A 13,178-nucleotide genomic window follows, 5' to 3' on the forward strand; every position below is an offset into this window, starting at 1 on the left:
AATATGTCTGAGTTATGGCTCTGTACATGAAAACATCGTAATAAAATGGCTGCCTAGCGACCATATTGGATGGTATCACATAAAAAATCGACGTACATATGTATGACATAGGTCAATGTCCTTGTACCAACTTCGAATAAAATCGGTTGAGATATGCCTGAGTTATGCTTCTGTATATGAAAAAATCGTAACAAAATGGCCACACAGCAGCCATATTGGATCGTATCACAAAACAAATTGACGTGCATATCTATGACATTGGTTAGTGTCCTTGTATCAACTTTGAATAAAATCGGTTGAGATATGCCTGAGTTATGCCTCGGTATATGAAAAAATCGTAACAAAATGGCCACACAGCAGCCATATTGGATCGTATCACAAAACAAATTGACGTGCATATCTATGACATTGGTCAGTGTCCTTGTATCAACTTTGAATAAAATCGGTTGAGAAATGCCTGAGTTATGCCTCCGTATATGAAAAAATTGTAATAAAATGGCCGCCTAGCGGCCATATTGGATTGTATCACAAAACAAATCGACCTGCATATCTATGAAATTCGTCAATGTCCTTGTACCATGTTGAATAAAATCGGTTGAAACATGTCTGAGTTGTGGCTCTGTACATGAAAAAATCGTAATAAAATGGCCGCCTGGCGGCCATATTGGATTGTATCACAAAAAAAATTGACGTGCATATCTATGACATTGGTCAATGTCCTTGTACCAACTTTGAATAAAATTGGTTGAAACATGTCTGAGTTATGGCTCTGTACATGAAAAATCGTAATAAAATGGCCGCCTGGCGGCCATATTGGATTGTATCCAAAAACAAATCGACGTGCATCTGTATGACATATGAAGTAATCCTTATACCAAGTTTGAATGAAATCGCTTCTTGCATCTCTGAGATATCTGTGTGAACGGACGGACGCACGGACGCACGCACACACGCACGGACGCACGCACGGACATGACCAAACCTATAAGTCCCCCCGGACGGTGTCCGTGGGGACTAAAAAACAAAACTGTATGAGACTCTTGTCGAGAGTACCACCATCAAAGTGTCCGTCATCTTTCATCTGCTCAAACAAATTCATCCAAAATTGGGCATTTTCTTTACGCAGAATGCTCCACCAGAATTCTATTCTTTGGTTGCTTTGACTGCTACCATAAAGGAAAGAAAAATGTGGCGGCATAGTATCATCTCTTCTGAGAAACTGCTGCATTTGTTCAACGTTACCATTTTCCGTTCCCATGTCTCCGCGAACTACATTTTCAGCAACCGCATTTATATAATATCCCGCTATTACTCGTGGGTCACTATTAGTTGTATAAGCTTCCATCCACATAACATGTCTAGAAAATCCATCGATGGCCCCATTGATACAAATTCCGTACGGCTTCAGCTTATCGTAGGAATCTATGTGCCATATGAAATTTGGTCCCCAAGCATGATATCTTCGTCGACGTAGACGTTTTTTACGACGTAACTGCACTCCTTCTGGGTCCAGGATCATGAGTAGAATCCTGACAGTTTCCCTGTCAACAACAAGCCCGTTTTGTATACATTTAAGGTGCATCCAACGGTATCCATGGAGCTGCCCCGAGCCTTGTAACTGCTCTTCAATAAATTCTGCTACCTGATCTACATCACTTTTGTACTTTCGTCGATATAATCCCATTTGATTCAACAGACGTTTTAGATGTCGGATACTGATGACGATACCATGTTGAACTTGTAACATACTTCGAATCTCAGAATAGTTTAAACCGAGGGAATGGTAATGGTGCAATAGGTGAGCTCTTTCAGCCATAGCGAGCATGAAAGAAAAACATCAACAAACGAAAAAGAGCTACTACCCAAAACAGGAAATGCATCCCAAAATGAAAAAAAAAATCGTAATCTATAATATTTGAAAAACTAGCAAACGAAAATGAAAGAAAAAACTCGCAAACGAAAATAAAAAAAACCCACAAACAAAAATGAAAAAAAAAAACACGCAAACAAAAATAAAAAAAACAGGAAAACGAAATAAAAAAAAAAACTCGCAAACGAAAAAAAAAAAAAAAACTCGCAAACGAAAATGAAAAAAAAAAAAACTCGCAAACGAAAATGAAAAAAAAAACTCGCAAACGAAAATGAAAAAAAAAACTCGCAAACGAAATGAAAAAAAAAACTCGCAAACGAAAATAAAAAAAAAACTCGCAAACGAAAATGAAAGAAAAAACTCGCAAACGAAAATGAAAGAAAAAACTCGCAAACGAAAAGGAGGGCATCTTCAGTTAGTGTGAGTGGTGGGGCGGCTTCAGTAATTCTGAGGTAAAGGAGGGTAGGATCAAGTCAGATTTGTTGAAAAAAAGATTGATCTCACTTTTGTGAGCAGGCATTTTGTTTGTTTAATATTCAAATTTTTGGATAAAAAGTGGTTTCTACTACTGTTTGATATCTTTAGTTATCCAGCATTAATTTGTACGTTTTAAAGCTCATCTGTTAAATTGGTAGATGTTGTACAATATGAAAGTTATATTGTAAATGATTATTTACAATTATTCAGTGTATATCAACAACAGTTCCTTGTTTGGTTCCCTGAAGCATGTCTTAACAACCATTGCAAACTTTATCATAGAGGGAGTGTGACCTTATCAATACAATCTATACATGTGTAGACTTCAGTGTTTTTGTTGATAAGTGAAGTTAAGTCTACAATTGTAAATAAAAACAATACACTACATGGGTACATGCTATGTTCATGAGCAGGAAACTGATGTTTAAAACATTCTTTGGGAGTAGACTGAGAAAATTTAGATGATGTACAGGTTAAATAGTGAAAAATCGTCAAAAGTTACAACTGTTGTCACTTTAAATAATTCATATGGGATATAAAGAAAGCTGTCTCTTTAATAATACACTACAGACACTTTATGTGCATGGAAGCTCATACAACCAGTAGTGACCCACATCTAATAGCGGGATATTAGAAAATGGATAGCTCCATTATTATATGCTATTTGAGAGAGAATTTAAGAGAAAATTTAGTATTATAGGTGTAAGCCGGTTTGCCATTTTGGGAATACTTAATGAACATGTGAAATACTTAAATATCGGGGCCATTCTATTGCGCTTATCAAAGTTAAAACATGTAAATATACGGTCACATTTGTCAAGTTGCGATCACAATGGCTGATCTCTTCCTGTGTGGTCAATGCCCAAGAAAAAGTAAAATAAAACATGCAAACGAAAAAAAAATCGCAAACGAAAATGAAAAAAAAACTCGCAAACTCGCAAACGAAAATGAAAAAAAAAACTCGCAAACAAAATGAAAAAAAAAACTCGCAAACGAAAATGAAAAAAAAAACTCGCAAACGAAAATGAAAAAAAAACCTCGCAAACGAAATTTTAAAAAATATCACACCATGGCCCTAATAAGCTTCCGTATTATCGTATTGGGACCGCAAATCTCCACTTTTTGGCCAAGGCGTTTGTATGGCGGAGTTTGGGTCGGCGTAGCCAAAGCCGGACACTCTTGCCATACTCTTAGGGCTAGTTTGTTACCGTGTGTACGCATTTTGAACAAAGATGCCAGGAAACCTAAACGTAAAAATGATTTTCCCAAAGCGACTTTGTTACCGTGTACACATTTTGAACCACGATGTCAGGAAACCTAAACGTAATTGATTTTACCAAGTTAAGGTTAACGGATGAACTACATCTGAAAACTAACGGTCGAATCAGATGCACTAGCTGTGATATCGCAGCGGTACTTGTGGCGTATATCGAACGCGATCGGGTCATTTGGGTCATCGCCACAGTAAACTGTTCGATATACGTCACAGCTCACATGCGTTTGCCTGTGTCGGCCTATGGGCACTTAGTTTGAGTAAAGAATTAACGAACAAGTATAGGACGAGATCTCGTATAGGTCGTTATTTGGATGAGATTTCGATCAACACGTTGTCGAGCAGCCTCGTCAGCTGTTTTTTTTCGATCAGTTATTGCGGATAATAACGACCAGTTTCCGAAACCAACAGTAACATTGGCTTTTTAAGTACTCGCGATGGATATTTTTGTCATGTATCGTCGATGGTTTCATCCAAACGCGGAGTTACCAGTACCTTTGTGACGGATCGATCCGACGTACAGCAATGGCGTCGCTAACCGTCGAGGTGAGATTTTGACATGTAATGTAATATTTAGATGACAATTTCGAAATAATAATCGGTTTTTTGGAACTGAATATAAGTTTTTCTCTGATCGTCATTATTTTTCGTTGTCTGTTTTGTTGTGCGATTGTTCGGGAATTATTTTGTTGTCTCGGGAATTCTCGATTTGTGCGACCGTAGACAATGGTTTCCGCTGCACTGTTTGAGGTGTGTGACGTGTGCAATGTTTATGTTTTGCTGCCAGTCTCCATGGTCACAGCGTCAGTCGGCATTTTATGCGCCAAATTTGATTTTAGAGCTTCAGGAATAGTGTCACTCGTAAAATGAATCGAGATTTTGATTTTCATATGCGTTTGTTGGAGAACCGATGTCGCATTTGTGCTCACAAGGTCGACAGTACAACCAAATACGACAAAAATGCCTTACCGTTGGAAATCTTAGAGTGCTTCCAGCAAAATGTTTCAGACGACAGTGACACTGTCCATCCAAATTATCTGTGCCGTGATTGTAGGCGCTTGATTAGCCATCAAATTACTGCTAGAAATGCCAACAGACAGTATACCACGAAGACTCAGGTGTACAATTGGACAAAACACCAGCGTGCAGGAAACTGTGCAGTTTGTACATCACTTAGCAAAGGTGGCAGGAAAAGAAATAACAGACGTGGTACTGACAGTGACAGTTTGAGACAGGCAAGAGATGGTGTGAAATCCAGGAAACTTGAACATTCACAGAAAGTTCCTGTGAACACTGATGTGCTTTGTGCACATACGCAATCCAAAGCTGGTAGAAGGTACAGATGTGAACTGGAACTCAACGCAGATAGGTTTTCTTCGTCTACCGCCCGAGAGTTTGAGTGTCCCATTTGTAAAGATGTTGCAGATTCATGTGTGCAAGTGTTATGTGAGGGGCCTCATACATTTTGTTGTGATTGTCTTTGTCAATGGTTGTGCAGTCTGTTACCCATACATGTCCGATATGTCGTGTGTCGATTTTTATGTCTTCTATTGCTTCTGTCCCTCTGCATTTTCAAATGTGTTGTCATCATTAAGTGTATCATGTGACTATGTGATGTATGGTTCTGACACAGTTTGCCCCTTGCAGACCTTGCGGATCATGTGAATCAATGTAAATATTCTTTACCAATGTATCGCGACCACGACTACTGCAAATTTTCAAACTCCAACCCTGGTGACAATCACGCTACACAGCAGAGCAGTGTCACAGAACCACCCTGTATAGATGAAGCTGCTGATACTCTACTTCAACAGATGGCTGAGTTCAGATCATCTAAAAAGTTTGAAGTTTTAACAACAACACTGGTCAAAGAAAAACTAGATATGGCGGATGACAAAGTTATCCAATTAAAGACTAGAGGGCAGGTGAGTAAAATATTTCCTAGTGTATGTGCATGTAATGTGTGTTATTGACAGACCAACTTAGATGCAGATTTTGTATGACAGGACTGTGAATTACATATATTTTCCAAATTTGACTTTCTGTTGAACTACAACACAGAAGTGAAATTTATTTGATATTTTTCAAAATTTTGGTGAGTGACTATATTTGTGAAGCTTTTTTTCTTCATTTATCAAATGCTCAGCCTTTAGTTATGACCCGCATCGTAAATCCAAGGAAAAGTAGTAGAGAATGTAGCCGGTACACACTTGTAAGCAGGAGCCAGAGTGTTACTAATGTAAGGCAACAGATGAGTGGTGATTCAGTGTCTGCAGTGGTGCAAGCCAAAGATGAGATGAAGAGGATTCAAAGAACAGAGAATCAGTCAATAGTTGATTTATTAGGGTTGGCTCCAAATACACCTCCAGGAGCTGGCCTTGCTCTGAAAACAGATTTGGGTATCACTTGGTCAACACTGAGGAAATTACGAAGGTAAGTTTACATTCGCAATTGTGTGCATGATATTAGACCATTGTGAATGGGGTTTGTCACATGTATAAACAGTACAGTATCATTATGTACAGGTATGTTTCTCTTAATAATAGGTTTTGTGTGCAACAGTGTGTTATAAAAAACAAGTTTTTCCATACAGAAATAATGTGTTTATTTCAAGAATTTGTTTCCTCTCAACTATTTTTTCCTTGTTATTAAGGTGGCTGAGACAGTGGAAGTGCCCCATTGGAGCAGAAAGTAAAGACAGGCAGCTTGCCAATACACTGAAGCTTGATGTGAAAACGCTGATGCTGCCTTTTACATTCCCAGTCAGAGGGATTGATGGTAGTCGACTCAGCGAAGTACGTCTGGCACCATGCATTGCGGTGACAAATCTTGTAGATGCAGTGCTGAACAGACTTGATGCTTTGGAGAGGTATTTTGCCACAATGTTTCAGTTGACATGTGCATTTTTTCTGCATTCACTGCATGAATACATGCTTTTCATGCTTTTTTTAAACAGCCATCTTTCCTTTCAGTACACTGTGCCTAATAAATATTTCTTTTTCTAATAGCTCATCAAAACTTGTCACACACACCATCATCCCACAAGATGAGATATGGATTAAGGTGGGTGGTGACCATGGAGGCGGATCCATGAAATCAGTGTTTCAAATACTGAATGTAACAAAACCTAACAGTGTAGAGAACACTGTTGTGTGGAATCTTTTCCTGGCAGGTGATAGCTACGAAAACCTACGTACTGCAATGTCTGTGAATGCTGGAAATGTAGATGCCCTAGATAAATATAGGTGGAAGTAAGTTACTAGTTTATTGCATGTAAAGGATAAATTTCATAATTTCATTAACCCTGTCTGCTCGACAGTTTTGTAATCAAAGGAGACAATATCATTCTTTATGTCATCTCTATGTCATGTCTTATCAATAGACATTACTTGGTACTCATGAGATGTTTTGTAGAGTAATTTGGTTTTCTTCCAGGCATATCCATAGTCAAGAATGTGAGTTCTGTGTGGCTTTAAATGCAACAGCATGTATAGTAAAGCTATTATCTCAGACTTAGAAATGATATAATTTTGTAGTTTAAAGCAAGTATTCTGTATTTAGATGTTTACTTCAAATAACATTTCTAACCCATTGTGACTAAGTCTGATATTTGTTTTCAGGGACAAACTACTACTTGTGTGGCTGAGTGGAGACTATGAATATCTTCTCAAAATATACGGATTGTCAGGAGCTAGTGGTATGTGCTTATTCTCAGTTTTTGTCCATTTCCTTTCCAAATAACCTCCATACAACATTTACATTGCACTCATGAAAACCATTGGTATTGATTGCATTTACAGGAAAGTACTTCTGTCTCTGGTGTTTGGTCACTAAAGAGACTGCTCATATGAGGCCAGCAGAAAGACCATCAATTGGAAATAGGACTCTCAGCAGGATGTTGACTGACTATGCCAGATATGTGGAGAAGGGCTCCAAACTTAAGGATGCTAAGGAGTATCACAACTGCATAAGGAAGCCATATTTTAACATACCTCTTTCAAGGGTTAGTAACATGACCAAATTTATCTATAATAATCATTTTCATATTTATTCCAGCAGGTATGAGGTGACAAGTATTTGATAATGCTTATTTTTACATTAGGTTGCCTTGCCAGTGTTACATATATCCCTTGGAATATTTCATCGCTGGTTCAAGTTGCTGCAGCATGCTTGTCAAATGCTTGACATGGAGATGGCAATGTATTTGGCAAAGCAAGGTGACATAGATGAGCCGGTATTGAGGAGTGGTCGATTTGATGAATATATTACCATCATTAACCAAATTGTTATGGAAGATGCACAGGTTGCCAAGTGCAATGCTGAAGCAGACAGACTGCGGGATCGAATTAACAATGCCATGCTTGATGATGATGATGATGATGAAGATGATGATGGTGATGATGACTTAGCTTACCCCTCACTTCAGCAAATAAAGCAAATGGAGCAAGAAAAGAAACAGCTGCAAAAACAGGCAGCAGAGAAGGTTAATATTAATGTAATGAATTATGTTCAATTCCAATTCATATTTCTACATTTTTTAAGTAGTTGCTGATCATGATGTTTTAAGCTTAAGTAATGACATCCTTTTCCAGATGACAGTGATAAATGAGTTGAAGGCAAGGCTCCCTCAGCAAGCTGGTTACACAGTGAAGGGTTTGGAATCAGCTTTAGCCACCATCAATGTCCATCTGCAAGACTATCACAGCCAAGCATTTGTTGGCAATCATGTTAACACTTGTTGCAAGGTTTGTTGGCAATTCTCAGTTTGGCAGTGTTTCATTTTTAAATTCATATTTCATTACATATTTTTAAAAATTTCTTTTCAGCTTTCAGTGTCTGTATTTGAGGGTATTTGATGAAATTTAATTCTTGCACAATCAGCTTGTAATTGGTTCATTCTTACTGTTATGAAAATTCAGTAAACAATTACTGTCATAATGATTGAACATAACACAATACACATTGTCTAGCAGTAGTTCATCCAGAAAGGGCGATGGGGATTCCTCCTCTGTTGACATGTTGGCACCTCCTTGGAATTTGTCAAGGGGACCAGCCCCCATGAAATGTTGCCACTCACACCTTAGAGATACAAGTAGAACATATGAACTGGTTAAATCCCCCTAAATTTTCTGGTATAGGGAGAAAATCCCCCTGTTGATGTCACCCTGGATGAAACACTGGTCAAGTCAAGTAACCGGTGCATGTCATTAACATTGTGTTTTGTTTTGTTTTCTAGTATAGTAATTCTAAATACAAGTCTGATCTTTTCATTTCAGCCAAGAAATGTAACTCTTTTATGTGACAGTGTCATCGCCAATACTGAGAAAGTTTGCCCAGACTTTCTGCCTAAGGCCAGGACCATAGTGGTCAAGCACCAACCTCTCTTCACACATTTTGCCTCATGCCACAATATTTATTCTGTTAGCAGAGAGCTAACTGATGATGAGGTTGATAAGTTGGGTATGTTTTGATAAATTTTAATGACTGATAATAAATTTGGTTCCAGAGTTTAGTTATTACTTCAATATTTTTTGGTGTTTCCAGTTCAATCTTCTGAAGCATCATTTACATTTTATTTGTATCTTCGTATATTTTTACATTATTCATGTTTTTACTGTATTTCTATTCAGTTGAGTTTGGATGTTCTGTTAACCCTACAACGAGCTATTTGTATGAATCTAGAGAAATCAGATAAGTATTTTTGCATGCTAAACTAATATGTTGTGTTTGTCTTTATTTTATTTAATAACATTTCAACAAATGTGATGTGGAAGGGAAAGTAGCTGTAACTCTGAATCTTTTTTCAGAAGTAAGTTTTAAGATCCACTATACCTTGAACATACATATTGTATTTGATTTGTCAACATTGCATGTAAAATGAACACTGTCTTGTGTTAGTAAATTTATTTGCAACAAAAAGAATGGTAATTTTGCAAAACTGAGGACTAACATGAAAACTTAGAATTGTGTATGTTTTCTTTTGACTGAGGAAAATATTTGTGGAATCATACATACAAATATTGTCATGTTTGAAAAAAACTTTGAGTTACAGCTCTTTTTCTCCACATTATGTTTGCTATATTCTCAATACTTCTGTTCTATACATCAAATGCTCATACATTTACTTGTTCTACTCCATGTGATTTTCTAAACTGCTCTGTACTGTGCTTGTCAACAAATCCTTTGTATGTGTAATGGAACTGTTATTATGGAAAAAACAAATTCAAAAGTGGACATGAATACTATTTTGAACAACAACAGTGCATCTTGTTTATTGACTGTGTTGAGAAGCCAAATACTGAGTATCTTATCATTCAGCAGACCATGTGGTGTCAAACAATTTTGTGCGCTTTATGTATGGAGCTAAAATAGTAAAAATAGCAAACAGGTAATAATAGTGAAGCTTTGTATGAGCACATACACTTTAGTTAAGCAAAATATATGTCTTTTATGGTATCTTATGACAAGAAATGACACCTTCACTTCAACCAAATTGTTTTCTGGACTGTCTTTCAGGTACCAGTATAACTAAGTTAATGGACCACTACAGATCAGTGTTTCCTGAGGAAAGCGTGTTTCCTAAGCTCCATCTTCTGGAAAGCCATGTCATCGAAAGGGTTCAAAGAATGAAAAGAGGGTTGGGCTTTCTATCTGAACAGGGTATTGAATCAATTCACCACATTTTGAATGATTCGTTAAGAAATTACCAGTGTATGCCGGGTGATGAAGGTAACAAAATTGAAATGATGATAAAAGACCACCACATCAAGAACTACCCTTCACATTGTGCACCTGTGCTTGCCAGATGTGGCCCCTACAAAAAAAATGATTCAAAAATCTGAGAAGACATTTCAGCAGATCAGCAACTTGCTACCACTGTATGTACATCATAGTCACTGTTGTACATTGTGTTGTAAATAGTTATTTGAGGCAAATTAAACCAGCATTAAATCTAATATTATGCTTTGGTTTGAGTCTTTTCTATTTAATGTAAGCAAAGAAGAGTATTAAGACCAGGTTATTTTATCTTTACTTGATCAAGGTCAAGAAAAGCTGTAAAAGTGTATGTAAACCATGCAAGGATTTTTTGTGATTCATCACACATTGGGAGTTCATATGTCTTTCTTTGTGTAAAATTTTGCTTGAACCATCAAATCGTTATCTGAAACTTGAAAGTGATGAAGAAAATATCAAGCAATCTTTTGAAACTCATTTAAACAAAAGAAAATCGCTGAGAAAACACTAAATTGATAGAAAACACGTTGATAATGATCAATGCAAGAAATGTAAGTATCGCCGTAGAGGGCGCTGTTACACGAACGGGGCGGCCATATTGTTTTTACTAAGTTCCTATGGGACAAACGCATGTGAAGTACCGCTGCGATATCACAGCTACAGATGCACATGGTTTTCAGGCCGTGTAGTTACATTCACTCATCACACTTTGATCTTTTGGTAGCTGTGTTGGCGGGGTAGCGTGCGTTGCTATGTGGGTTATCAAAGGTCGAATGCTACCCCGCCAACAGATAGCTGCGTTTCCACAGCTAATCTTTTGGTAGCTCAATGATCATATCATCATTCAAGACACAAACTCGGCTGAAGCTAGCAGACAAAACCCAGCAGACAATACTTTGGCGTGGAAGCTGGCAGACAAAACAAGTATTAAAGCTCGTGAACAACTCCAATTTTCGCCAAAAAAACCTCACGAATCACCTAAATAACACCGGTAACGATTAAAATATGTAATATTTTGCAGGAAAAATCTCCGCCGTCGATGGAAATTGTAGAAGGAATTCCGCATCTCGCTTGCCGGTGACTTCACGATGCTGAAGTTAGACTCGGTTTCGGATTCAGTTTCGGATTCGGTTTCGGATTCGAGTGACTGAAAGAAATTTTATATTTTCAGCCGATTTAGTTACACTGTGGTATTCTTTATTTTCACTTGGAATTTATTTTCATTACTTTCGCCGGACCTGTTTTTCTGCTACAGTAAAATCCAATCAGACCAGACAAAGTGAAAATAAGACAGTGACACAATGAAAATTTGTTTTCAGTTAAAATAAATTCCAGTGAAAATAAAATGGACTTTAGTACTTTCGTATGAAAAGATAAATACTTGTCGTCAAGAACAAGATTTTACTGGATTACCTACCATCATATGTAGTATATATTTTAAAGCATAAATTGTGTGCATATGTTCACATTCAAAATAGTTAAAAAATAGAAAACTTCGAAGCACTTTAATTTGAAATTGAAAGAAAGTGTCGAGCAAGGACAACGACATTTACAAAAACATTTATACTTTAATTTGTTTATATGTCACAATGTGTATCACATGGTATAATGCTTATGTGCTGTATTACTTTGCTGTTTTGGTTGATGTTGTTCAGTCTAATTAGCACCTGAAAACCAAATTTCTACTTCTACCTCTAATAAAACACTGTCTGCTGGCATTTCAAATTGAGTGTGCATCCATCTCACCTACCATGTCTAATTCACATATACCCATACTACCACAAAATACACATGTCATTGTCTAATTAGTTTCTTTGCATAAATTATCTTCTGTCTAATTAGAACCTGAAACCTGAATTTCTACTTTTGCCTAAAATAAAACACTGTCTGCTCGCATTTCAAATTGAGTGTGCATCCATCTCACCTACCAGGTCTAATTCACATATACCTATACTACCAAAAAATACACATGTCATTGTCTAATTACATTCTTTGCATAAATTCTCTTCAATCTAATTAGCAACACTAAACGAAATTTGTACCTTTGCCTCTAATAAAACACTGTCTGCTGGCATTTCAAATTGAGTGTGCATCCATCTCACCTACCAGGTCTGATTTACATACACCTATACTACCACAAAATACACATGTCAATGTCTAATTAGTTTCTTTGCATAAATTATCTTTCGTCTAATTAGAACCTGAAACCTGAATTTCTACTTTTGACTCTAAAAAAAACACTGTCTGCTGGCATTTCAAATTGAGTGCGCATCCATCCTGCCTACCAGGTCTAATTAACATACACCTATACCACCAAAAAATACACATGTCATTGTCTAATTAGTTTCTTTGCATAAATTATCTTTAGTCTAATTAGCATCTGAAACCTGAATTTCTACTTTTGACTCTAATAAAACACTGTCTGCTGGCATTTCAAATTGAGTGTGCATCCATCTCACCTACCAGATCTAATTTACATATACCAATACTACCACAAATTACACATGTCATTGTCTAATTAGTTTCGTTGCATAAATTATCTTCAGTCTATTTAGCACCTGAAAACCAAATTTGTACCTTCGCCACTAATAAAACACTGTCTGCTGGCATTTCAAATTGAGTGTGCATCCATCTCACCTACCAGGTCTAATTTACATACACCTATACTACCACAAAATACACATGTCATTGTCTAATTAGTTTCTTTGCATAAATTATCTTCTGTCTAATTAGAACCTGAAACCTGAATTTCTACTTTTGACTCTAAAAAAACACTGTCTGCTGGCATTTCAAATTGAGTGTGCATCCATCTCACCTACCAGG

General features: G+C 37.0%; 1 protein-coding gene across 1 annotated transcript; it reads left to right on the plus strand.

The window, feature by feature from the left end:
• The first annotated feature begins 5,263 nt into the window (after window positions 1-5,263).
• On the plus strand, window positions 5,264-9,460 carry LOC139117416 (uncharacterized). Its single transcript, XM_070680517.1, has 10 exons — window positions 5,264-5,545; window positions 5,767-6,053; window positions 6,274-6,489; window positions 6,629-6,871; window positions 7,241-7,317; window positions 7,421-7,623; window positions 7,723-8,103; window positions 8,213-8,365; window positions 8,897-9,080; window positions 9,251-9,460. The coding sequence occupies exons 1-10, from the start codon at window positions 5,309-5,311 to the stop codon at window positions 9,313-9,315; spliced, it is 2,046 nt and encodes a 681-aa protein (XP_070536618.1). The 5' UTR covers window positions 5,264-5,308; the 3' UTR covers window positions 9,316-9,460.
• Window positions 9,461-13,178: the final 3,718 nt, after the last annotated feature.

The sequence above is a fragment of the Ptychodera flava genome, chromosome 18, assembly GCF_041260155.1.
Source record: "Ptychodera flava strain L36383 chromosome 18, AS_Pfla_20210202, whole genome shotgun sequence".
In the NCBI taxonomy this organism is placed as follows: Eukaryota; Metazoa; Hemichordata; class Enteropneusta; family Ptychoderidae; genus Ptychodera; species Ptychodera flava.

Excerpts from the sequence above, each read along its gene's own strand:
- LOC139117416 (XM_070680517.1), top strand. The coding sequence starts at position 5,309 with ATGTATCGCGACCACGACTACTGCAAATTTTCAAACTCCAACCCTGGT. Across the intron at positions 6,490-6,628 it reads AGACTTGATGCTTTGGAGAG|CTCATCAAAACTTGTCACAC; the intron begins GTATTTTGCCAC and ends TTTTTCTAATAG. Across the intron at positions 7,624-7,722 it reads TTAACATACCTCTTTCAAGG|GTTGCCTTGCCAGTGTTACA; the intron begins GTTAGTAACATG and ends TTTTTACATTAG.